This window comes from Physeter macrocephalus, chromosome 11 (genome assembly GCF_002837175.3).
Source record: "Physeter macrocephalus isolate SW-GA chromosome 11, ASM283717v5, whole genome shotgun sequence".
Classification (NCBI taxonomy): Eukaryota; Metazoa; Chordata; class Mammalia; order Artiodactyla; family Physeteridae; genus Physeter; species Physeter macrocephalus.
Window position 1 is genome coordinate 157,642,410 of NC_041224.1, and position 24,849 is coordinate 157,667,258.

The window sequence follows — 24,849 nt, forward strand, 5'->3', positions numbered from 1 at the left end:
TTCCGTTCCTTGATGGAAGAAGCTGAGGAAGGAATGGTGGTGAAACATTGCTGTTGGGGTGAAGTAAATTTCACCTTACAGCCCCAGAGCCTCCTGCTCACATGATGATTTAGGGGCGAGTCACTTGACCTTGTGTCCCCTGTCAAGCCAAGTTTCTCCTAATTGAGCAGGAGGCACATTGGCATTTTGCAGTCATTTCCATGTTACATCCATCGAGGGGCAACTGCAGCCCTCCCTGAGCTCCCAGGACAAACCCTTCTGCCTCCCATTTTTTTGCTGTCTCTGCTGTTTCAGAGCTAAGCAGCTGAGGCAGGCGCACATTCCATTGGGAGACTGGGTTGGTTGCATTTGGAGGGAGACTTGGGGGAAAGGTGGAAGAGGGGGAACCCAGTACACCGGTGACCCTGACTAACAAGGCCAGGGAGTCTCCAGCTTTTGGGTTTTCTCTCTGGTCTGTGGCTCTTCCTTGGCTGTTTTCCCTGTTGCCCCAGGCGGGCACAGAGCGGGGGGTCTGACCTCCAGTTTCCAGAGCCCCAGGCACCCACGGCCAAGCTTGGGTCCCAAACAAAGCAGGGGAAGGACTTAACCCCCAAATATGTCCCTTTCATTTGGAAGCCACCACCAACAGCAGCAAACTTGCACTCATATTTTTAAAGAGATTTTTTGAAAAATGCCAAGCGAGACTGAATTTTAAGTTCAAAGTAACATAAGGTCACAGATTTCTCTAATGGCCTAGATTTTCAAATGGCAAAAACTGCAGGAAAGGAGCAAACCAAAATGACACCTTGATTTCAGTAGGAACTTTTGTTCCAGGGACCCCAGGGTGTTCACTTGTATGCATGGCACCTTTTGTCCCCAGAGCTCCTTATTGAGATGGAGCAGGAACAATCTCCTTTCTAATGAGGGAAACTGAGGTGTGGAGGAGTTAAATGTCTGGACTCAGACCCAACAGTTGTTAGCAGAACCAGGAACAAGAAAGGTTTCTTGGCTTGAGGGCTGCTATCTTACTGCTAGGTGAGCTTTGAGGGTTGGGATGAGGGAAGTCCTTATTCCCCAAAACACTTGAATTAGGTGCCCTTGCTTCTTCATTTGTAAGTGGAATAAACCCATTAAGTTGTTGGGGAATCATGGCATGCTGAAATCCTGGTCATTCCTCCCTCCTGGCCATGGTGGGACTCAAAGGTGTCACTCACTCACTCACATGGCAGCCCAGCAGTCCTTGGTGCAGCCCAATCTCTTGGCTACTCCTGGGGAAATCTGTTCTCTTTTTGGCTGTTGGGTGTCCTTAGAGTCAGAGGGGGTTGGAGAGCATATCAGTTAGGAATGCATTTGTCTGCAGGTAACTGACAGCTCCATCCAGAGTGTCTTAAACAAAAGACATGTATTTTCCTCACATAGCAAGAAGGTTTGTAGCAGTTGCCTGTTGATATTGTCTCAGTGGTTTGACAGTATCAGAGCTGGCATCTCTGTGATTTTCTTAGACTTTTCCTCATGGTTATAAGATAGCTGCTGCAGCTCCAGGTATCACATTCACTCTCAAGGTAGGAGGAGAAGGGTAAGAAGAGTTGCAATATTTACAAACATCCCTTTTTATTAAGAAAATAAAAACCTTCCTACACCCCCTAACACACCTCCACTTACGTCTCATAAGCCAAAACTGTGTCACATGGCCACAATTATTGCAAGGCAGGCAGGGAAAGTATTTAGTTTCCCCTGTCTCGGGGGAAGAGGAGGATTGGGAATAGGTGTTGGGTTGGGCTTCAGCACTGCCTGCCACAGGAGGCTTGTAGGAAACGGGCGTGAGAAAACTCATGACTTCGTGACTGAAAAATTTATCACTCAGCAAAAATTCATTCATTCAATCATTCATACCTATAATAACACCCATTGCACAGGTGAAGAAACTGAGGCAGAGGGTTTATATTCACATGAGGAACCTGAAATAAGCCTGGTGTGAGAGAGAAATTGCTTCTAACACCAACTCTGGCTCAGATATGAGAGGTTCCTTGCATTTTCCCCTAAGTCCCAGTTTTAGTGTGGGCTCTTCATTGTGTCTGGAAGGCACTGAGGAGGGTGGGAAGCCCTTCCCTGGTCCCCAAGCGTGAGGGGTCACTAAAGGAGGCCTTGTGCCTCGCTGGTGGAGGCGGAACAGCCTACCCTTCCCTCTTGGCCTGCCTCCCGCTTTCCCCACCAATCCCTGCTGGGGGGGCCTTCCCTTCTGTTCCTGGGAGGAGCATGTGCTGATGTCTGGCTCACGTGCCTGTCTACAGCCCCTTTGCCCGCAGCTTCCAGCCTCCTGCCTCCTTCTGACCTGCCCTTTCCTATTCCAGGTCCCCCAAATCTACTGGGAGCTGTCCACCAAGCGGGTCCTTCTGATGGAGTTTGTGGACGGCGGGCAGGTCAACGACAGAGACTACATGGAGAGGAACAAGATTGACGTCAATGAGGTAAGGTCAAGGGGTGCTCGGCTGCTGGCGAGGGACGCGGGCTTGGGCGGGGCTGCCTAGCAAGGGCAGGTGTGTCTGGGTGAGGTCTCAGCAGCCTTGAAGTGGGGCCTGTTGTCTGAGCACAAAGCAGCCTTCCAGGTCCTCTATGGCAGCTCTCTGCCCATCTCCTAGAGCTGGGGTTGGCAGCAGGCAGTGGAGTGGGGCACGTGCTGAGCCCCACCTGCCCCCCCACCCCAGCAGCTCCTGCCCGGACAGGGGATTACCATCTGTCTTCTTGTGCCATCTGAGCCCCGCAGTGCAGAGAAACTGAAGAACAGTGGTGCAAATCCATGGGACTTAATCCTCTGCCCTGCGGGCCCTGGACGCACCTCCTCCCTCTTCTTGCCCTCCCCAGATCTCCGGGAATCAGGCCAAAAGGGCGCAGGAGTAGCCAGCTAGTGGCCTGGAGCGAAAAAAAGAGGGGCTTCTGTCTCCCGCCTGCCACCTGATTGGCCTCAGGGAAAGCTGACCGGTGGGCTGGGGCCTGTACCCCATTTTCTTCTTCTTGGTCACCATGGGGTCCCACAGGTAGGGATGAGGTTGTCCTTTTTCCACCAGAATTCATCATTTTTTAGTCCCTGCTCTGTGCTAGTGTGAGGGTTCAGAGAGGAACTAGACACAATTCCCTTTGTCAAGGAGTTCCCGGCCTAGCATTGGAGTCAGACACACAACTCTATCCTTATAGCCATCTCTCAGGCCGCGCAACGAGGGGTGAGCCAGTCCCCAGGGAGCCACAAGGAAGAAGTGCTCACCTCTGCCCCAGGCCGGCTTCCCCAGCAGGATGAGCGGGAATTTGCCAGGGATGTGTGTGTGTGTGTGTGTGTGTGTGTGTGTGTGTGTGTGTGTGTGTGTGTCGGGGTGGAGGAGTTGGGGGCGCAGAGGTGGTACTGCAAGGAAGGGTAAAGGAGTGGTGAGGTTTTGCAGGGCTGCAGGCAGATGTTGAAGGCCTTGGGCATGACCCCGAGGTACTGGGGAGTCACTGAAGGGTGAGTAGTGCAGTGACATGACCCCTCTGGCTCGTGGGAGGAAGGAAGGAAAGGGACTAGACCCAGTAGAAGTGAATGCTCTTGGCTTCTCCCTCTCAGGAAGCACACAAAGATGAGCCTGTGGTCCCAGTGGTGGCCCAGAGGAAAAAGCCATACTCTGGCTCAGCAGACGAGCCAGTGGGAACGGCAGGAGAGTACAGATTGTGAGCCCAGGCCTTGGGTGCCTGTGCGGCCTCTGCATTGCGGACGATGATAGCCTTACTTCTAAAAACGTTGGGAGGACCTCAAGAGTTAGTGCACAACAGTGCTTAGAACAGTGTCTGGTGTATGCTGAGCACTCCAAAATGGCAGCAAGACTGTTGTTTTCACTCTTTTCTTTGGGCTCGGGCCTTTCCTTCCTCCTCCTTTATCTCCTTTTACGGTGAATGTTTGCTAAATGCCTGACTCCCTGTGCCAGGCCCTTTTCTCCATAATAAACTCAGGAGGGAGGTCTTATTGTCTCCATTTTGCAGATGAGGAATCAGAGACTCAGAGAAGGAAGGTAACTTGCCCAAGGTCACACAGCTAGTAGAGCTAGGATTGAAACCCAAGTCTCTCTGACTCCAGTACTCCTCTTAGTTCATAAAAGGAGGGCCTGCATCAGAGGGTATGGAGCTGCTGCCAGGACCATGTGTAGCCACAGCTGGCCTTGGATCCTGGGGACAGCTATTGTCCCCTGACTTAGGGAACAGCGGTCCCAGAACCCTTCAGGGGCCTCTGGATGGGTGGGGAGGCTGGATGGGCCTCTCTACTCCCTACCCTGCTTCACCCAGGGCAGCTCTGCCATCGCCTGAGTTGCCTATTGGGCTTTTTTGGAAGAGGTCTGCTGCTCGGGGGCTGGGGGCAGGGGGAGGATAAGAAAACTACTGTTCCAATTCAGGGGAAGCTCAGAGAGATAGCAAATGACTTTCCCTAGGTCACCTGACAGTAGCACAACTTGGGGCTTCTGACTCTGCTTCCCTCACTGTTGGCTAGAGGGTGTCTGGGCAGAGCTTCCTGCAGAGGAGGGAGTGGTAAGACCTGCTTGCCCATCTCTTCCTCTGTTGGTTGGGGTGGGGGTATGTCCCCGCATCTAGCCAGGGGTCCTTTGTCCTTTGTCCACCAGGACTCTTGAGTACAAAGTCTTTGGTGCCAGTGAGGAGGGGAAGGGAGGGGAGGGGAGGTCACCTCTTGTTTATCCTGAGCAGTCTTAAAGGGGAGCAGGGTCTCTCTGCCTGCTGATCAGGAAAGACTCCAGGGGCCTCAGGTTACTGGCGTTCAGTTACTGCCAGCTGCGGTGGGCTTTTCATGCCAGCAGCACCCCTAAATTCATTAATCTCTTTTGATCCAGTGAACCCAGGGCTGTAATGGTGTTTAATCAGGCAGCTTTGATTTTCAAAGACAAGTGCAGACAAAGATGTGCTCTGGTGCAGTTGCTTGCTCTTGGCTGAGTGAGGTACCTGGGAGGAGGTTGGAGGTGGCCGGTGGGAGCTGGGGCTGGGTGATACCCTCTGAGGGCCTGGGCTCATCTGCTCCTGCTTCCAACGCTCTTGAATCAGCTTTGCAGATAAGACCAGTGTTCTGTGCAGAGCAGACCCTTGGTGGACATCCTATGAATTAGTGAACAAATTAAGCCAGTCTCATGCCCTGGATTGGCCTCTATGAGGCAGGGCTGGGGTAGAGTGTTGGTTTTTGTTTCTGTGGACATACAGAGTCGGGCAGGCTGATATCAGAGTAGTTTGGGAGAAACAATAGCAAAAATTATTATAAGCAACTTATATGTACCAAGCATGTGACAAATATAATCTCTACTCCTTACAGATGTCCTCCAAGGATATATTGTTAACCCCATTTATAGATGAGAAAGGTGAAGTTCAGCGAGGTTAAACAATTTGCCCGGGCTTCCCTGGTGGCGCAGTGGTTGAGAATCCGCCTGCCGATGCAGGGGACACGGGTTCGTGCCCCGGTTCAGGAAGATCCCATATGCCGCGGAGCGGCTGGGCCCGTGAGCCATGGCCGCTGAGCCTGCGCGTCCGGAGCCTGTGCTCCACAACGGGAGAGGCCCGCGTACCGCAAAAAAAAAAACAAAACAACAACAACAACAACAAAAAAAAAAACAATTTGCCCAACATCACACCGCTAGCAGGCGCAGAGTGGTGGCGCAATGGTTGAGAGTCCGCCTGCCGATGCAGGGGAAACGGGTTCGTGCCCCGGTCCGGGAAGATCCCATATGCCGCGGAGCGGCTGGGACCGTGAGCCATGGCCGCTGAGCCTGCGCGTCCGGAGCCTGTGCTCCACAACGGGAGAGGCCCGCGTACCGCAAAAAAAAAAAAAAAAAAACAACAACACAACAAAAAAAACAATTTGCCCAACATCACACCGCTAGCAGGCGCAGAGTCAGGAGTCAAACCCAGGTCTGCATGACTTCAAAGTCCTTGCACCTCCACCTTCTCTGTCTCCCTCCCAGGGATATGCCTGGGGCTGCAGTGGATCCTGGGGCCACCTGGTTGACAGCCACGCCAGTAACTCCTCGAAGAAGGAGTTGGAATACTGACAGAAGTTTTGCCCAGCTTCCAGGGCACCATCTAAATGCAGCCCTTCACTCTCTAGCTTACATAAAGTTCATATTACAAACGTTCCATTTTCTAGAGATGTTGTGAGGGCAAGATGTGTCCTCCTAGCACAGCTCCTGGCGTGTGGCTAGAACTCTGAACTAGTAGCTAGTTGATGGTTGTTGCTGTTTTCATTATTATTATCATCACTGGGCCCTGCCCTTTCCTCCGTTACCTCCTTTGACCGTTAATGTTTACTGACTGCCTGACTCTGGGTGCCAGGCCCGATCTGCATTACACACTTAGGAGGGAGGTCTTGTCTCCATTTTGCAGATGAGGAATCAGAGACTCAGGGAGGGAAGGTAACTTACTTGAGGTCCTAGATCTTCATGGTACACCTCAGTGAGTTTTCATATGGATATACCGTGTACTCACCAGCCAGATAAAGGGACAAACCATTTCTAGCCCCCTGGCAGGCCCCCTCCTGCCCCCTCCCAGTTGATACCCTCACCCCCACCAGAGCTCCCGCTATTCTGACTTCTGTCGCCATAGATCACCTTCTCCCTTACTGAATTTCATGTCAATGGCATCATACCATATAGTAATTTAGGCCTGGCATCTTTGTCCTCAATTGGCTGTGGGTCTTTTCTGGAAGTTCTGTTCTCTTCCATTGATCTGTTGATCTGTCCTTGCAATAATAACCATACTGTCTTAATTCCTTATTTCCTTAATCCCCTGTCCTTGGCTTCTAGGGTTTGCATGACCTGGGAGCCTCCTTGGTAGTATTCTGAGATAATGTCATTCAGTACTTCCACAGGAACCTCAGGCTGGGCAGTGGGTGCTGGGACACGTGCTCTACTGTGCTGTGGCTGACCATCGGTGATGTTGGGAGACTAGGGACAGGCCCTACTGTGCAGAAATTAACCTATTATGGCTCTTGCCAACCAACCTCAAAGCCACAGGCCTCATGGAAGACTAGTGATGTGTGTATGTGTGTGTGTGTGTGTGTGTGTGTGTGTATGTGTGTGTGTAGCATGAATGACTCCACGTGACTGAAAGTTTCTAAAAAAATTCTCAGATTCTAAAACCTGTCTAGGACTGTGGGACTGAGTGGGCCTGTCCCTGGAGTGACTCTCCCTCCTGAGGACAGCCTGGCTGTGAGTGTTGCTTGGGGAGGGAAATACAGGGGACAGATAGGAGTGACAAGGGGCAAAGATCTCACCCCAAATCCTGGGGGGAAAGGATAGTTAGTGGCATCTTGGCTGCTACAAGTTGTTGACTCAGCTGGAAGATGGGGCTCAGCAGGAAGTGGCTCTAGAAGGAATTGTTCTCGAGGGTGGGGAGGGCTCTAAACCCCTCCAAACACTTGTTAGTCATCCCCACTCCACTTTGAAGAGGCCTCCTCACCCTGCAGCATCCCAGCCCAGTTGGGCTAGTATGTGAGGACCTGAAGACCAGTCCAAGTGGCCAGTTCCCCATAGACTCAGGTAGGGAAACACCAGTTTAGGAGACAAGAGACCTGGGTTCAAGCTCCATCTCTGCCAGTGGCCCGCTGTGTGACCTTGGACACATCACTCCCCTCCTCTGGGCCTCAATTTTCTTACTGAAGGCATTGGGTTAGCAGGACTCTGAGGGTCTGTCCTGCTTGGATACTTTACAGAACAGCGACTCTTGGCTTACTTGGAGATAAGACTTGAATGCAGATTTCTGGGCCCCACCCCAAACTTACTTATCAGAATCTGGGGTGGGAAGGGTTGCAAGAATCTTCATTTTAACAAACTCTCCAGGTGGTTCAGGTACTCACTGGAGTTCAGGAGCCACTTGTCACAAGACCAGGGGGTCCCTGGCTGCCCCAGGTGAGCCCGCAAGCCTCACCTCCACTGTTTTGCATGTCCAGGCCCTGCCTAGGTGTGTTGTCTGGCCAGGGAGCATGGAGCCTGGGGAGCCAGCAGCCTGCAGGGGCCCTCGTTTGTCTGTGCTCTGAGCCCAGAAGCAGCATATTATTGAGGGCCTGACCCGGTGGTCATATTTGCCAGTCACTTTAAGAGCTGGTGACAGTGACTGTCATTGATTTCATTAAGAATAAAGGTCGTGCAGGAGCATGCTTTCCTGGGCTGAATGGAGCCTCCTTAAGCCACAGGACGACTACTGATTGCAGGACCTTTATCGAAGGTTAATTGGATTTCAGTGAGTGTGTGTTTAAGACCCCACATGGGCTGAGGCCCAATTGAATTTGTGTGAAATTAGCTGGGAGAAAGGTGACAAAGTCAGGAGCTGGGGTTGGGTGAGACAGGGACTGGAGGCCTGGTGGGCAACATCCGCAGTCTGTGAAGGACGGGTTGGGTGCAGGGATAGTGGGCTTGCAAGAGACGCCAGCCTGTTCATCCCGGGGGCCCGGGAGCCTGCTGGGGGAAGAGGGCCGGGTGCTCCACAGTGGTCATTATGTGGACTTTGACTCTGTCCCCACGATGGCCCTCTGGTCTGTGGTGTGGCTTGTAGAGCCTGTCTTTTTACCACTCCAGAGAGTAAATCTTGTCTTGCATGAGGATCTGAAGGGGATCTGGAGGTTTAGCTCTTACTTTGGACTTCCAACCCATGTATCAGAGGTGCTGGCTTCTCTAGGCTCCGAGACAGCAGACATCAAGTTCCCCCACTGTTGGCTTAGGGTGCCCTTTCGTCTAGCCTGCTGAGCCATTTTTCAGTAGCTGTCTGCTCCCCTCTGGCAAACACAGCCTGGCTAATCTCTTTGTGTGCTGTTTTTGGCCATTCTACTCTCTGTTGCAGTAGGTTCTCGGCCTTATTTGTTGCTTTTAGAGTCATTTGAGCGGGGCTGGTGAGGGAATGCTGTCAGTGCCCGGGTTCCATCTGCTCTGTGTAGCCAGCCGCCCTTGCCATGTTTCTTCTCTCCAGTAGTTTTTCTATTCTGTGTCACCGGAGAAACAGTGAAAGCATCTCAAACGTGTCTTTCAGCAGATGTTTCTTGAGCACCTACTAGGTGCAGGCCCCTCATGTCAGTGCCAAAGGAGAGGTGTGGACAGAGTGTGGGACAAGTGGGCTCGTCAGGCGTCACCGAGGCTGCCTGTATGATGGGAGGGGCAGAGGGTTCAAAAGTCGGGCCACCTGGGGTTGTGTGTAGCTCTGCCATTTATTGGCCAGGTACCCTTGGGTAAGTTACTTAAACTCCAAGTCTGAGTTTCCTCATCTGTACAGTTGGAGTGATAACAATACTTCCTTCACAGGGTCGTTGTGTGGCTTTGCAGGCTGTGAAGTTCTGTTAAAAAAAAAAAAAAGTCATTTATAATTCATGAGGTTATTAGTCACAGAGGCACGTCTTGCTCCACAGAATCTCCAAGAATCTTCTTGTTCCTCTCCTGTCCACCTACCTCTGTTGTCCATGAGTATGTAGACTCAGGGGTGATCAGTGGTCATTGACTGAGCAAATGGTGACCGCCTTTCCTATCTCTAAAAGCCACGCTGCCCAAGTGTTTCCTCTTGTCTCCCGACAGCAGCTCGGATTGTGTAGGACATTTGCTTTGTGCTAGCGTCATCCACCACTTGGCGGGTCACTCTGGTTCGGTGGTGGAAGGTGCTCAGAAGACTAGGGAAGAGAAGCCAGAGAGGCACAAAGACCCCCGGTTACTGAAATCACTAGAAGGAAAACACCTCCTCCCATCGTCCACCCTCCGTAACTTCTCACAGCAAATCTTGAGAAGCTTGGGGATGTTGGAGGGGTCCAGGTGCACGGATGGGTTCCTGGAGACTTATTTCCCCAACAGCAGGTGTGTCAGGAGTGGGGAACAGCGTCGCTTTGGAGTTGGCCTTCCTGGCTCCTGTTGCTGGCTCTGCTGCTTGCGAGCTGTGCCGCCTTGGTGGAGCTCATCGCCCGTGGCAAGGCCCAGGTTCCTGCTGTAAAGTGATGGATACAAGAGAGTATCAGGGACTTCCCTGGCGGTCCAGTGGTTAAGATTCCACGCTTCCACTGCAGGGGGCACGGGTTTGATCCCTGGTTGGGAAACTAGATCCCGCATGCTGTGTGGTGTGGCCAAAAAAAAAAAAAAAGTATTGGATTGTTTGATGATTGAAACATGAAGCAGCTGCTGCAGTGCCCACAGTCCATGCCCAACACAGGCTGTTTTGCTGGAATTCTAACCCCCAGCCCCCTCTGTGGTGCTGGCAGTAAAATATTAGCCAGAAGAAGGGGGAAATGTAAGGAAGAAACCCTTTGCTCGTTTTCTTTATCCTGACCCAGGTAAGGTGGACGGATGTGGACGTATTTCTTTGGAGCGAGTTGCTGCCCGAGGCAGGGATGTCAGAGGTCATCATGTGTGTCTTCCAGTAGTCGTGGCCCCTGGGATCCGCTGCCCGCCACTCTGGTAGCCATGACCCTTTGAGCCTCACTGGCCAGGAGACCTGAGGAACCCTTATTGGCCTGTGGATACCCCATGCCCTGGCTCTCAGGTGCTGTCCCGGTTCAGGCCGAATCTAGAGAAGCTTCCACCAAGCTCCTAGAGGCTCCGAGATTAGAGAAACTCCCCCAGGTTCCTGTAATTAACCCGGCTCCTCTTCTTTCTTCCTCATTACGGCTCCCAACACCGCGTGTGGCTGAAGAAGTTCCCACTACCTTCACACTCAGGGACTTCATCTCAGTGTTTGCTGGTCCAAGATTGACCCGCTCCGTGAATGGGCAGCAGCGAGGGACCTGAGGCTTATACATCCCAGGGGTGGTTCCTGGGGGAGGGGTGGGCTGGAGAGTAAAACGCTCTAGGCAGTGGTCTGCTCTGGTCCTTGGGGCTGTGGTTCTGCCTCTAGAAGCCTGGGCGGACACCAGGCGAGGGGCAAAGAGAGCTTGAATTATTAACCTCCTTATACTTAATATCGGGCTACTTGTGTGATTATTAATATCCTGCAACACCATCCTCCTGTTTCTTTCAGAGATCTTGACCTTGCTTCCTTGACACCCCCCAAGAACATAAATAGACTTTCCCTTGGGGGGGGGAATAAATTCATCCATGCAATTACAGAATAATTAAAGTACTTTCAGCCAATTCAAGTTTTGAGAAAAATCCAAAAATAACTCTTTGACTTAAATATTATTTACTAAATTAATTCATTACTCAGACTTTTTATAGATTCCTGGGTTTTCCCCTGCCTACTGTTAGAACATAAAGGCATTGCGTAATTATGGAAATCACTTATGTGAGTGGCACATTCTTTTTACATGGAACAATTAAAGACTTGTCACTGATTTTTGTTTTTTTTTTCTGAAAAGAGCTGTAGTATGGCTTTAGTTGACAGTGTATTTTTGGTTAGACAAACGGCTCTGGATTTCCCACTGCGACTCTTTTCTCCAAACTGGAATGCTTTCTTGGTTGCCGTGGGGACCTGCAGAGGTTTTTGGTGCAGCTCCTGCCGTCAGTTAGGAGCTTCCCAGTGAGTGGAGAGGCAGGAGGGGCTGGTGATTGAGAGCTTGTTCCCTGGAGCCAGGCCACCTGGGTTTGGAGCCCGGTTTCACTAACTGCTGGCCAGGTGACCAAGCTTCCTCCTCTTTTTGTATCTCGCTTCCCTCACCTATCTACTGCAGAGGTGGCTGTGAGTCCATGTAACGTACCTGGAATGGTGCATGGCACAGAGTGTTAGCTGTTACCATTCTAAAAAGGTGGGGATTCCTTTCTTTATGCAGATGCTGCCATTAACAGGGAAAGGGGCAGCCTTAGAGGAACTGAACTGACATTTCTCCAGAGAAGGTATACAGATGGCCAAGGGGCACATGAAAAGGTGCTCAACATCGCTAATTGTCAGGGAACTACAAATAAAAACCACAATGAGAGATCACCTCACACCTGTTAGAATGGCTGTCATCAAGAGGACAAGAGACAACAGTGTTGGTGAGGGTGTGGAGAAAAGGGAGCCCCTGTGCACTGTTGGTGGGAATGTAAACTGATACAGCCACTATGGAGAACAGTATGGAGGTTCCTTAAAACACTGAAAATAGACCTGCCGTATGATCCAGCATTTCCACTTCTGGGTATACGCCCGAAGGAAACGAAATCAATATTAAAAGGATACCTGAATTCCCATATTCATTGCAGCCTTATTTACAATTGTCTGTTCTTGAGGAGACATAGCTAAGTATATGGAAGGGGTGGAGAGAGGGTTTTGTGCCCAAGTGATGGCCTTAGGTTTCTCCTGGGACTCTCGGTGCCTCTGTGAGTAGGAGGGGGGCTGGCTGCCTTTCTCTGGGCAAATTGGTTCTCAGAGACTATTTACTGCAACTCTGATCGATGTTAAGAAAAGTTACCTAAAATTCAGAAAAAGGAGTGTGCGGTTTGTCCTTTCAAAGTCACTCTTGGGCATGGTTCAAGCAGCCTACCTGAGGATTTTTTCATATCTAAGGGAATGTACTTTTGTTTGACTTTGCTATTGACAATTAATTAGGGGCTCAGACTGAAGTCATATGTCAACCTGTGGATCTTATCCAGTAGAGATGCAAATAATTTCTCCCTGCTAGAAAAGATGACCCGGAAGGTTATGATTTCCTTATTGCCCAGTAGACCAATAACCGGTTTTGTATCTAATCCCGGAATCTTAGTTTCTTATTCTTGTTTAAATACCCATAAATACCCAGTCCCTCAAAATTCTCTTTGAAACAGCTCTACTTTCTTACTTGCTCCTTTACTGATGAGTTACACAATGTTTGACATGTGTTCATTCTATATTTGTGTGAAAGTCAAGTTTTTAACTTTTCGAAAATTACTCTTTGATGGTGATAGTGGGTATATTTTTTTTCCAGGTTTAAAGTAAGCTACCACACGACAGAAAACAAACAAGCACGTTTGTGTCGTAGAGTGTAGCGGATAAAGTGCCTTCCCACAAGCAATCACATTTTGACCTTGAATCTCGAGGTAGCTCTGTGAGGAAATAGAGTAGATGGGGCTAGGCTCACCTAGCGGTATAGCAACCGCTCACTCCTCATGGGCCAAGGCTCCCCCAGCCTGAGTCCCCGGAGCCCTAGGGGCCACCTTTCAATGTAGTAACTGGGGGCCCGCAGCGACTAGCAATATTTCAGAAAGCTTAAGGGAGGTCATACATCTCCCCATGACAGGTCTGCCCAGACTAAATGAAATGTCATTTCTCTGCTTTTGGCTGGAATTCTGTCAGCTCTGTCTGGCTGCCCTGCTTATCTTGGGCTGATCAGGAGCCCTGATCGGACCTTATAGGCATCCTTGACAAATAAAAATGAATGATTACTTAATAAATGCAATTGGTTTGGCAAATATGGCCTTTCAGAGCTCGTCTCCGTAGAGCTCCAAAGAGCCTAAGAGAAGGGGTTCTCAGGGGTCCCGAGGTGGGGACCTGCTGGCTCATCCAGGACCAGCTCTGGCTGGGCCCCCTCTCCCAGGAAACAGAAAATGGTGGCCCTGGGGCACCCAACATCTCAGCCTGAGTCTGGGAACTTGACACGGGGTAAAGTTCTGTTCCTGATGCCCACAGATACTGAGTACTGGGCATTCCTTTCCCCCAAGAAAAATGTCAGGAGCGTGTGGTAGCAGGGCACAGGGCGACAGTCTAAGTGTCAGGACTTTAGATAGGCTCTTTAACCCTGATTTCATCATTTCTTAAAAAGGTGCAAGGAAACCTAGTCTGCCGCCCTCCCAGGAGTGTTACGAGGAGCCAGGAGCACCTAGGAGAGGTTACTAGGTCCCAAGCACCCTGATACTCTCGTTTACCTGACAGTAGCCCGTGAGAGTGGCACTATTATTATTTCCATTTTGCTGAAGTTGAGAGCATGACTAACTTCTTTAAGGTCACAAAGTTCAATTGAGAAGTGCAGAAGTCGGCGTGAGCCAGTATAGAATAGTGGTTCCTGGAAGGCTGTGGGTCACACCTGGTTTGAATTCTGTCTCCACCTCTTTCCAGCCAGGTGGCTCTGGGTACATTAAACCTCGACGAGTCTCAGTTCCTAATCTGCAAAATGGGGATCATGATTGTACTTACTTTTAGGGCTTTTAATAAGGATGACAGCTACTGTTACTAAAGGAGACTTATTCTTGATGATTTAATTGGAGGCCAATTATCATTGACTGGGATTCAGAGGAGACTAATGGGGTTATAGGATAAGCATCAGAGGCCGGAACCTCAGCATCCCAGAAAAACGTGGAGAGACAAGGGTCTCACTCATGTTGAAGGCAGAGTCCTACACTCACATGTTTGGCCTGTTACAGGCAAGGGGATGAATAATAGAACCCGTCCATGATCTGTAACTTAGACCTCAATGAAGCTGTTTAACAAAATAGAGCCAGTTCCTGCCATCATATAGGAGCTTATGATAGTGGGCTAGATGGTTGTTAATCAAATAATAATACAAAGAGTGTGCTAGTGATAGAAAAGTGTGAGGGTGTATGGCAGGAGAACATCATTTTAGTCTAAGAGGTCAGGAAAGGCTTCCCCAGGGAACCTCAGCTGGGGTGGAAAAGAAGAGAGGAGTGAACCAGGTGAAGGGGAGATGAAGCAGTGTTCCTGGAATATCATGTGCAAAGGCCCTGAGGTAGGAAGGCACAGAGATTATTAGAGAAGAGGAAGAGAGCAAATATGGCTGGAATGTCAGTGTGGTACAAGATGAGACCAGGGAGGGAGGCTGGGCCTGGTTGTACAGGACTTTGTAAACCAAGGAAAGGAGTCTTTATCTTAAGTTTTTATCTTAAGACCCTAATCCTATGTTCCCCATCCCACGGGCCCCAGCTCCTCTCCTCTAGCTGGGATATGTTTGTTAGCGACCATGGGGTCCAGCCGAGGCTGAGGGATGCCAAGGGCAGTGTGTGTCCTAGGGCGTCAGCTTCCTGGGTTAAGCATCTCTTTGTCCTGTGGAAACCCATCAGCAGACCATCTGTGGGTCCGGGTCTGGCTCTGTTCAGCAGCTGTTCCCTAGCTGGGAAGAGGCTTTTAGCTTTAATAAAAAGGGAGTAGAGATAAGGAGGCTGCCTCGGCAGGGAGAGCAGCAGTGACAGGATGATTTAAATGGCCTCTCCAGTGTCATTTCTTCTGTGCAGACATCATAAATCAGATTAGCATTGGGCTCTGGCAGGGAGGGGAGTGGGGAAAGGGACCTGAAGGGAGAGGGAAGAAGGGCTTGTGATTCTGGGTCCTCCTGGGACTGGCCTGGAGCTGCTGAGGCAGCCCCAGAGGGTGATGGGGTCATCTATTCCTGATCTTCAGCCCCCTGGCCTTGTTCTTTGGAGAAGGGGCAGGTAGAGTGATCCCTACCCCCACCCAGCTTTCCAACCCATATTCAGCTTTGGGGGAAAAAAGGAAGAGGGACTGATAGAAAAACCAGGGAAGAGTGGAGGGGCAGGTGTGGGAGGTGGGTGTTACAGCCTTCAGAAAACCTAGAAGCAGTGGTTCTCCTACCTTGCCATCCATTAAAATCACCTTGGGCACTTAAAAAAAATACTGATGCCTGGGTACCACCCCTAACATTTCTGAGTTCCAGCTGAATATAATGTGCAGCTGAAGTTAGGAAAAGCTGGATGAGCATTCAGCTTCTATCAAGAACGATGCAGGGGGCTTCCCTGGTGGTGCAGTGGTTAAGAATCCGCCTGCCAATGCAGGGGACACGGGTTCGAGCCCTGGTCTGGGAAGATCCCACGTGCAGCGGAGCAACTAAGCCCATGCGCCACCACTACTGAGCCTGCGCTCTAGAGCCCGCGAGCCACAACTACTGAAGCCCACGTGCCTAGAGCCTGTGCTCCGCAACAAGAGAAGCCACCGCAATGAGAAGCCCGCGCACCGCAATGAAGAGTAGCCCCCGCTGTCAGCAACTAGAGAAAACCCGCGTGCAGCAGCGAAGACCCAATGCAGCCAAAAATTAAAAATAAATGAATAAATAAATAAATTTATTAAAAAAAAAAAAAAAGAACGATGCAATCTCAAGCCATCCCTTCCACCATGACTGCTCAGGCCTTCCTCTTGAGAGTGGCCAGATAGAGGGGCCAGAGCAGAAATCTCTGAGACATGCGGTAATGAGGTGCAACTCCCACCCGCCCCCCTTCTCTTTCAGATCTCGCGCCACCTGGGCAAGATGTACAGTGAGATGATCTTTGTCAACGGCTTCGTGCACTGTGACCCTCACCCAGGCAATGTGCTGGTGCGGAAGTGCCCGGGCACAGGAAAGGTGGAGATCGTCCTGTTGGACCATGGGCTTTACCAGGTAGGAGAGCCCTTTCCCCTCCAGGGTCTGGTCCTGCCTGGGCTCAGAGCCCGCTGAACTCCCCTATTGGCCACAGAAATGGGAAGCAGATAGCAAGGTAGCTGAAGAGGGCCCAGCCCTACCCCTAGAACTGTTATTTTGTGGAAGTCAAGGTCATATGAGCTCTCCAAGCTCTCGGAGCCTCAGCTTCCTCCTAATAGAGTGAGAGTGATAACACCTCCTTTAGAGGCAGCTGTGAGGGGTCGATGAGATTGTGCCTGGATGTGTGAATGGACTTTCTCAGCTGCAAAAAAAACCTTTTTCCCAGGGAAGCCCAGGCCAGCCAGACCCTGGGAGGTGAGCTGCCCTTACATGAGCTGGACTCCAGGGGGAAGGGTAACTCAGCCCCAGTGAGGAGGTCATATGTAATGGGAAAGGGCGCAGGGAACTGATAGGGGTTGGATGGTCCTGACTATCCTCTGGAACTTGGGACACAGAGCTGGTTCCAGCGAGCCACGTGTTCCTGCCTGGAGGTTGACAAGTTCAGTGTCAATCCCAGGACCCAGGTCCTGGCTTGATTCCATGAGGCAGGTGGTCCTGGGGAGGTTTCCCCGGTGGTCTCCTGCTCCTCCCCTCAGAGCCCTGGTCCCACATCCCCAAATCTGGGCTTCCTTTGAAAGGCTCAGGGGTGTTGGGCATGTTAGTTTAAGGTAGACACAGCCCCCAAGTGAACGATGGCCCAAACACAACAGATGTCTAATTGCCTGCTCACACAGCAGTCTGGGGTGCGTGGAGGAGCCTGAAAGCTGGGGCTGACCGAGGCCGTCGCTCCCAGGTCTCCTTGGGGGTCTCGCCGTCCACCAGCAGCAGGGGTGAGGGCCCAGAGGAGCATGCATGGGAAAGTTTTCACGGGCCAGGCCTGGAAGTGGAGCTTCTGCCACATTCCATTGGTCAGAGCTCAGGCAGAGGGCTCCATCTAACTAGGAGGAAGGCGCGGATCTTAGACTGAACTTGGGAAGAAGAGGGGAATATAGATTTTGGTGGGCTGTTGGTAGCCTTTGCCACTCAGGACCAAGGCTGGCCAAATAGTGGCTTTGTACTTGGACCTTCAAGGATGGCTGACTGTGGGAGAGGAGCAGACATTGTGCAGGAACCATGGTTTCCCTCCACTCCCCTTTGCAGTGGTCACACCAGCCAGGGACCAGGTCTTTCATGGGGAGAGGGGGCCCAGGTCCTGCCATGCTGCCTCCGCTGTAGGTGCTCACGGAAGAGTTCCGCCTGGATTACTGTCACCTCTGGCAGTCGCTGATCTGGACCGACATGAAGAGCGTGAAGAAGTACAGCCAGCGCCTGGGAGCCGGGGACCTCTATCCCTTGTTCACCTGCATGCTGACAGCCCGGTCGTGGGACTCAGTCAACAGGGGCATTGGCCAAACTCCAGTCACCGCCACTGAGGTGGGTGCCCCCCACCCCCGGTCCTGCCCTGCCCCGGATGCAAGGGGCAGGGCCAGGCGTGGCCTTTGGAGCCCTGCCAACCCAGGGTCTGGGGTTCTATACTGGTGGGCTGTGGGGATGGAGTAGGGGGCAGAATTAGAGATGTACTGGATGAGGAGGAGGGAGGGAGGGAGAAAGAGTGTGCCTGGATGGACGGAGGGAAAGGGGACGGTGTCCCACCGTGTCCCTCCTGGCCTTATCAACCTGGAATAGAAGTAGGTCACGTTAACTGTATAATCCAGGCTCTGTGACTTTCACTACAACCTGCTCTCATAAGATTTCAGGCCTCCACCAAGTTCTCCCCCAGGACTTCTGGGAATCCCCAGGGACTGTCTGGTAAATAAGTCTGGCACCACCCACTGTCCTCTGCTGGGCACCATCTCCCATCGTGGGGTTGTTCTAGGGCACCCTTCTGGACAGGGGGCTTCACTCCTCATGCTGTACTCAAGGGCTGCTTGTCCCTTCATTCCTATGGAGTTCTTAGTGAAACAGCTCTTACTGTCTTTTGTTTGTAGCTCATTCCTCCTTTGGATCTGGAGTCTGGGCTGAGACCGATCCTAGGAACACCTTCTCCCTGTACTTGTACTCACCTCTGCCCCTCCGGCAGGGACTTACCGGGTAGCTCATTCTTCCTGGCTCAGGGTGAGCTCCCTCCCAGGCTTCTTAATCCCTCATGGAATTGCCTTCTGTCTTCCCAGTCTGTCAGTTTGCAGACCTTTGCAGACTTGCCCGTGTCCTTGTGGGGAGGGGCTTATGCTCACCACAGGGACAGGGTCCTGCTGTGCAGTAGAAAGACCTGGGCTCTGGTTCCAGCACCTGCTTCTGGTGGCATGACCTTGGATGGTTCTAGTCGCCTCTCTGAGCCTCAGAGTCCTCCCTTGCGAGCTGCCTTGTGGTGGGGGCTTTAGGAATGGCTGGGTCCAGAGTCTCCAGCGATGTCACCAAACCACCTACCGCCTCTTGCCATCTCTTGGCTCTGCTTTCCTCCAAGTTGACATCATTCCCCAGCAAACTTGGTGGCAAAGATGACCACCAGTTGCCCCAGGCTTACACAGCTTTCAGCTCATCATCTCAGAAGAGGAAAAGCAATCTCCCTCGTTTGTTGAATAGGGATGATAATTTTTGCTTTATTGATAATGCATGTAAAATGCCTCCTCATGGTTTCTGAAATTTGTTCACTGAATAAACATTTGTTTTTGCTGGACCCTGGACTGGGTGCCTGTGGATCCAGTGACGAACAGACAGACAGGACTTCCATGTAATTTGCACTTGTAGAGGAAGACAGACAGTAAACAAGTGAATAAACAGGTAAATGGAATAATTGCAGGTTAGAGGTGCTGGGGCGGGGGTGGGAAATAAGCAGAGTGCCGTGATGATGGGTGATGGGGGTGATGCTGTAGAGGAGATCTCGCTGCGAAGTTGACATGTAAGCTGAGGCCTGAAGGACAAGAAAGGCACCAGCCACAGGAAGAGCTTGGAGAAAGCGCTCCAGGCAGAGGGCACGCAATGCATTAAGGGGGCCGGGTTGGGTGGTCTGGAGTGTGTGGGGACGATGGTGGACTGAGAAGCGTTGGGAGGGCTGAGCTGGGAGAGCAGCACACAGGGAGAATTTCAGATTCACTCTCAGGACAAAGCAGAGCCTTTGACAGGTTTTGAGCAGGAGAAGGATGTGCTCAGACTCGCTATGTTAAGTATTTCTCTGGAGCGGGGCAAGATGAGCAGTGGGGCAGGACTCCAGGTGGGAAGATGATGGGGCTCAGACTACGCTGACGGAGGCGGAGCAGAGCAGATGGAGCCAAGGTGTATTCTGGACGAAAGAGTGAGGGGCCTTTCTGTCGGCTTGGACGTGAGGGGAGGACAAGGGGAGAGTCAGAGTTGCATCGTAGCTTTTTGAGGTGAGTTATGGGGTGGAGGGGGCACCACTTCCTGACATAGGAAGACTTGGGGAAGGACATGTTTGGGGTGGGAGGGTCAGTAGTTCTCGTGAGCGTTCAGATAGAGCTGTCGTGGGCAGCTAAGCCTGGTGCTCAGAGATCCAGCCTCGAGACATAGAAGTTTGGGAGTCCTCAGCGTATAGATGGTATTAAAGCCACAGGGACGGACAAGATTGTGTGGCACACAGTAGGTTCTCAGTGAATGATATCTGGTTTTATTAACTAAGTTAGAGTTTTATTTTTGCAATCAGGTGGACATCCAGCAGGTTCCAAGCTTGAAGGCTGTGCTGCTCTGAGAAGGAGCCCCTCGGGGTAGCCTGGGTGGACACAGGGGCTTCCGTTTGGGCTGAGAGGGGGTCTGGTGAGCGGGGCCTTGATCTGGCCTTAGCCCCTGCAAGCAGGGCGACCTGCAGCTGTGCGGGGAGGTGGCGGGGAGGCAGACAGCCTCTTGGTGTCTGGCTCGTGTTGAGATGTTCCAGTCTGATAGCTCCTGCCTGGGGGACATTTCAGGTTTCACAGCGCCTCCGTTGTCAGCGGTGCACGCGTGTCGCTGAAAGAGCCGAGAGCTCTGCTCCTGCTGCAGAAAGCGGCTGGGCCGGGTGAAGTGCTTGGCAGCATTGCTGGGCCCCTCGGGGTGACTTTGACTGGCCCCACGCGCCGCCCCGTACCTTATCCCTGATGACCCTCTGGGTTCTGCTGGGAGGTTGGCACAGACGGTGTTAACATGCCCAGTTTTGGGGGGAGGACATTGGGTCACACGGTCCTCTGTGAAAGGCAGTGTAGTGGTGAGGGTGTGGTCTTGGGAGCTGCACGGCCTGGGTTTGACTTCTGACTCACCTCTGACTAGCTGTGGACCTTGGGGAGGTTACTTAACTTCTCAGTGCCTCAGTTTCCTCCTCTCACCTGGGGGTCTACGCTCGCCCGCTAGGGTTGCCGTGCGATTAGATGAGTTAACACATGCACGCGTTGTCAGAGCGCCCGGCTTACTTAGTGATGCTCCACACGTGTGGCCTATTGTCACCGTTGTCACCACCACTGTTTCTCTGGAGACTGAGAAGGGATCTGAGCCTCACTCTATACTCAGGACTCTGGCTAGAGGCAGTTATCTGCCCAGAACCATGCAGAGCTCAGGGACGGGGAAGGCTGGGAAGCCAGACCCCAAACTTACCCCCCAGGATGGGGCACGGGCTAGCCCTGAATCCTGCTCTGGGGACAGGAGGACCTCGGGCAATGGGCGGGCTGACGCTGGCTCCAGCGTGGAGGACGGTGATAAGCGGTGGCCAGGTGGGCAGGTCTGGTGGGGTGCGGGGTCAGGCAGGGTATGGGGCAGGACTTTGGATTTGGGTTTGGGGTCAACAGCTCAGACCTCTCAACTGCACCAGCCTGGGCTTGGCTGGGGGGATGGGGGACACGACTCAGAAGCACCAGCTTCCAAAGCTCCTTCCAGGCCTGGCCTGAAATTGGTGGCCAGCGAAGAAGCCTTAGAAAATAACGCGAGGGTGGACCCCGGGCTGAGAGGCTGGACTCATCAAATGGTTGGTGGGGAGGTAGGCTTCCTGCCCCAGTCAGTATGGGCTTGGGGGCTTGGGGGCTGGGTATGGGTGACCTTGGCTGCCGGGAGCTAGGATGGCAGAGGCAGCAGAGATGCGGCCTGGCTCTGCTGATGTGCTCCTGCTCCGGTACTGTGTCCGGTGCTTGGCTAGAAGTTGGGTGAGATGTCCCATCCAGGTTTGTCCGGCTACAAAGCCCTTCGGGCTAGGCTTCCCTCTGGGGACGATTCCCAGTGCTGCTGAGGCAGCTGTGCTAGACGCTCCCTCCCGGAGCTTCCTTGCAGCCCCTCAGGTCACAGGCTGCCCGGACAGCCCGCCACCCGGGGCCCCACTTCCCACGCCAGCCATCTGTTTGTCCTCCTGTCTCTGCTTCAGGACTCAGAGATCCGCAACAATGCGGCCAACTACCTGCCCCAGATCAGCCGCCTTCTCAGCCTCGTGCCGCGTCAGATGTTGCTCATCTTCAAGACCAACGACCTGCTGCGGGGCATCGAGGCCGCCCTGGGCACCCGCGCCAGCGCCACCTCCTTCCTCAACATGTCACGTTGCTGCATCAAGGCACTGGCCGCGTGAGTGTAGGCTCTGGCCGCTCCTCCCCTCTAGCTCCCCGACCAGCCCTAGGGGTCTGCACACCTCCAGTTTTCCCCACCAGTCCCCAGGGCTGTGCCTGAGCTCCCCAATCTCCAGCTCTCCCTGCAGGAAGTTAGGGGCAGAAAACAGCTCCAGTGACCTGGCTGATGCCTCGGGGCTGTGTTTTAAGGTGGTCCAGAGAGCCACCCCTACATGTTAAAATTGTGGATTCTAGGACCTCACCCTCCAGGGCAAGCTTTCCAGGTGATTCTTACCCTTAGTAAAGTTTACAGTGTTTTCGGAAAATCTCAGTCCCATTCAAGCGTCCCCCGGACTTGGGATCGGGATGCCCGGGTTCACATCCCATCTCTAGGTGGTCCTGGGACTGTGTGCCCAGCGTTGGCCAGGCAGTGAGGCCAGTGTTCTTTTCCCTGCAGGTGTGGCTGTGACTCAGGAGAGTGTCACCAGCAGGCCATCTCGGAATCTCAGGTCTTTTTAGTTGTCTCAGCACCCTTGAGGTGTTGATGAGAAAGGGAAGGGTGCTTCCTCAGGGGGGTAGTGACAGAGGAAAGAGGGTTCTAGGCTCTCCTACCTGACAGTAGCAAATACACAGGAAGGCCTATGCTCTGGCTGAATGTTCTCACCTGAGAGGGCAGGCCTGGACTGTGGTCAGCTCCGAGCCCATCCATTCTAGGCAGTGAATGGGTCGAATGACCCATTCTGGTAAATGGGTGAAGGGAGTGTTGACCACAGACATCATGCACCCACTATCAAATACTGAGTTAGATTACAGGAAAATAGACTGATTACAGAAAGGGCCGAACATGATTTATTCTTCCTCTGAGGTTCAGGAAACAAAGTCTCGGGAGCTCCCGGGCGGTCCAGTGGTTAGGACTGGGTACTTTCACTGCCGGGGCCCAGGTTCAATCCCTTGTCGGGGAACTAAGATCCCTCAAGCCACATGGCACGGCCAAAAAAAAAAGGAAGTCTTGAATAGGTGGTCATCGTAAACACCAATTTTCATCATGTCCTTCTGTTGGTGCAGAAGAGATTGAGCTGGGCTGAATCCACAGTGGCCCCAGCCTCCCAGGACTACCTTGATTAGGTTTCCAAGTGATTCTTACCCTCAGAAAGTTAGGGAAAGCTTTTACATTTGGGTTTGGGGGATTCTGATTTGCTAAATATTAACTATACTTTTGGAAAAACGGAAACATTGGAACGTGCTACCCACTGGGTTCACTAGACCTTTGATACGCTGTGAAACAACTGCTTTTGCTGACCCCACTTACCTGGAAAATGCCTTCGGAATAGCTGAGTTCCTCTGGTCCCTGACTGGGCCATGGTCTGATCCGTAACCAGGAGTTGTCCACTGGGGCAGGGGGCTGGTGAGTTGGCAAAGCCACCATCTTCCATTTTTCTAATGATACTGAGTATTTCTTACCTCTTTCTCTCCTGTTCTCTCCTTCCCTCCTGCCCCTCCTGCAGGCACAAGAAGAAGAATACCCATTCATTCTTCAGAAGGGCCCAGATCTCTCTCAGTGAGGCCTTCAACTTATGGCAGATCAACCTTCATGAACTCGTTCTGCGTGTGAAGGGGCTGAGGCTGGCCAGCTGGGTCTTGGCCCTGCTCTGCTGGCTGTTGCCTGCTCCACACTGAGTGGACTTGCTGTTCCCTTCCCGGTGTGACTTTGTGGTGGCCAAGCGGTCTTTTCACTCCTCACTCTTCCATCATGTCTCTACCCACTTGCCCCGTTTCTGCCAGCTGGTGGCCTGGAGCCCCACGGTCACTGTCCATGGCACCGTTATGCTCCACCTCTGAAATTCCTCTCCTTTGGAGCCCTTGTCTTGGCACCCCCCAAGCTGTGCCGTGTGATAGGTTTCTTTCTCTCTGTATCCAGGGAGAAGTCACGGCAGTCTGCTTTCCCGCTCCCCACGTGGGCCATTGGGTTGGATGCCCCCCACCTTCCGTTAACCCTTCCTGTTATCAGGATGGACCTTGAATCCCACTGAGGGCACATTTAACTTGTAGGAAGTTTGATTTTGCTGGAGCGGAGCGTGGTCTCTGAACTGGAGAACAGTTTCCTCTCCTTGCGCTGTCACTCCGCAGAGGTGCCGACCTCAGCAAGGTGGCTTGGCACCCAAGCCAGGCTCTGTTGCAGCTGTGAGTTCACTGCTGTCGTGGGGACCCCTTTGGTGTTTTATGTACTGTGATTCAATAAAAACCCCTTCAGGGTTGCAGAGCAGAGCTTGGTCAGTGGGAGTTTTATTCCAGGTTGGGAGTGAATCTACTTTGGCCACTAGGTAGGAGTGGATCTGGATGCCGTGTGCCATTGTGATCTGCTTGGCTTCTTGTCCCTGATGAAATCCTTCCACCCTTCCACTGTGCGGCAGCTTTCTGATTCTCGTATGTTTCTCTCACTTTCTAAGACTGAGACCTTGGTTGGAGGTGTTAGGAAGCCCAAGGCCAGGAACTCAGAGGCTCAGCTGAAACCTCTGACTTTGGTTCCCCCGGCTTCTCACCTCATTCCCTGTGACCTGGCACCTGCCTTGTTCTACCAATTGGCTTCTGACTTAGCCCTTGGATTCATCATTTGATACCCCCAGTCCTGGAGACTGTAGTCTAAAGTTCAGTCACTGTGGCTGGGCTTCCACTCTGAAACCTCTTTGTCACCTGTCTGGGCTCTACTTCTACCTTATTGCCTGTTGCCAGCCTGCCCCTCCCCCCACTCGATCATCTGGCCCTGTTTTGGGGATACCCACAAACTCCTGCTCTAACTTCTGTGTTTGTGTGGTCTCCAGATCCCTAAGACCCCAGATATGGCAGGTCCTAGCTCTCACTGAGCACCCAGGCTCACAGAGAGTAATTGCGTTTAAATCTCTCCGATCTTACTTCACTGCATTCATGAGGGCAGAAAAAAACCTAAATTTAAGTCTCCTTTTCTGTTCTCTTTATTCATAAAACAACAAGCAGAGTTTTCACTGACCAGAGATGATTCGCAATCCCTTTTTTTCCTGAAAGAATTAATTGTTCTTAGTGACCAGTTGGATGCACCCAGAGACCTGAGAGAATAATTTG

At 52.2% G+C, this 24,849-nt stretch overlaps 1 protein-coding gene across 6 annotated transcripts in view; it reads left to right on the top strand.

The window, feature by feature from the left end:
* Positions 1–24,636, top strand: part of ADCK1 (aarF domain containing kinase 1) — a 115,185-nt gene extending 90,549 nt beyond the window's left edge. For 2 of the 6 annotated variants that reach the window (XM_055088654.1, XM_055088656.1), the window contains 6 exons: positions 2,331–2,447; positions 16,097–16,246; positions 17,483–17,680; positions 18,995–19,027; positions 21,579–21,772; positions 23,259–24,635. In XM_055088654.1, the coding sequence (XP_054944629.1) occupies positions 2,331–2,447; positions 16,097–16,246; positions 17,483–17,680; positions 18,995–19,027; positions 21,579–21,772; positions 23,259–23,430 (864 nt within the window). In that variant the 3' untranslated portion in view covers positions 23,431–24,635. Of the gene's footprint in view, positions 1–2,330; positions 2,448–16,096; positions 16,247–17,482; positions 17,681–18,994; positions 19,028–21,578; positions 21,773–23,258 lie in introns of all 6 variants that reach the window. The other 4 variants (XM_028496234.2, XM_055088653.1, XM_055088657.1 and 1 more) reach the window with 4 other exon arrangements.
* Positions 24,637–24,849: the final 213 nt, after the last annotated feature.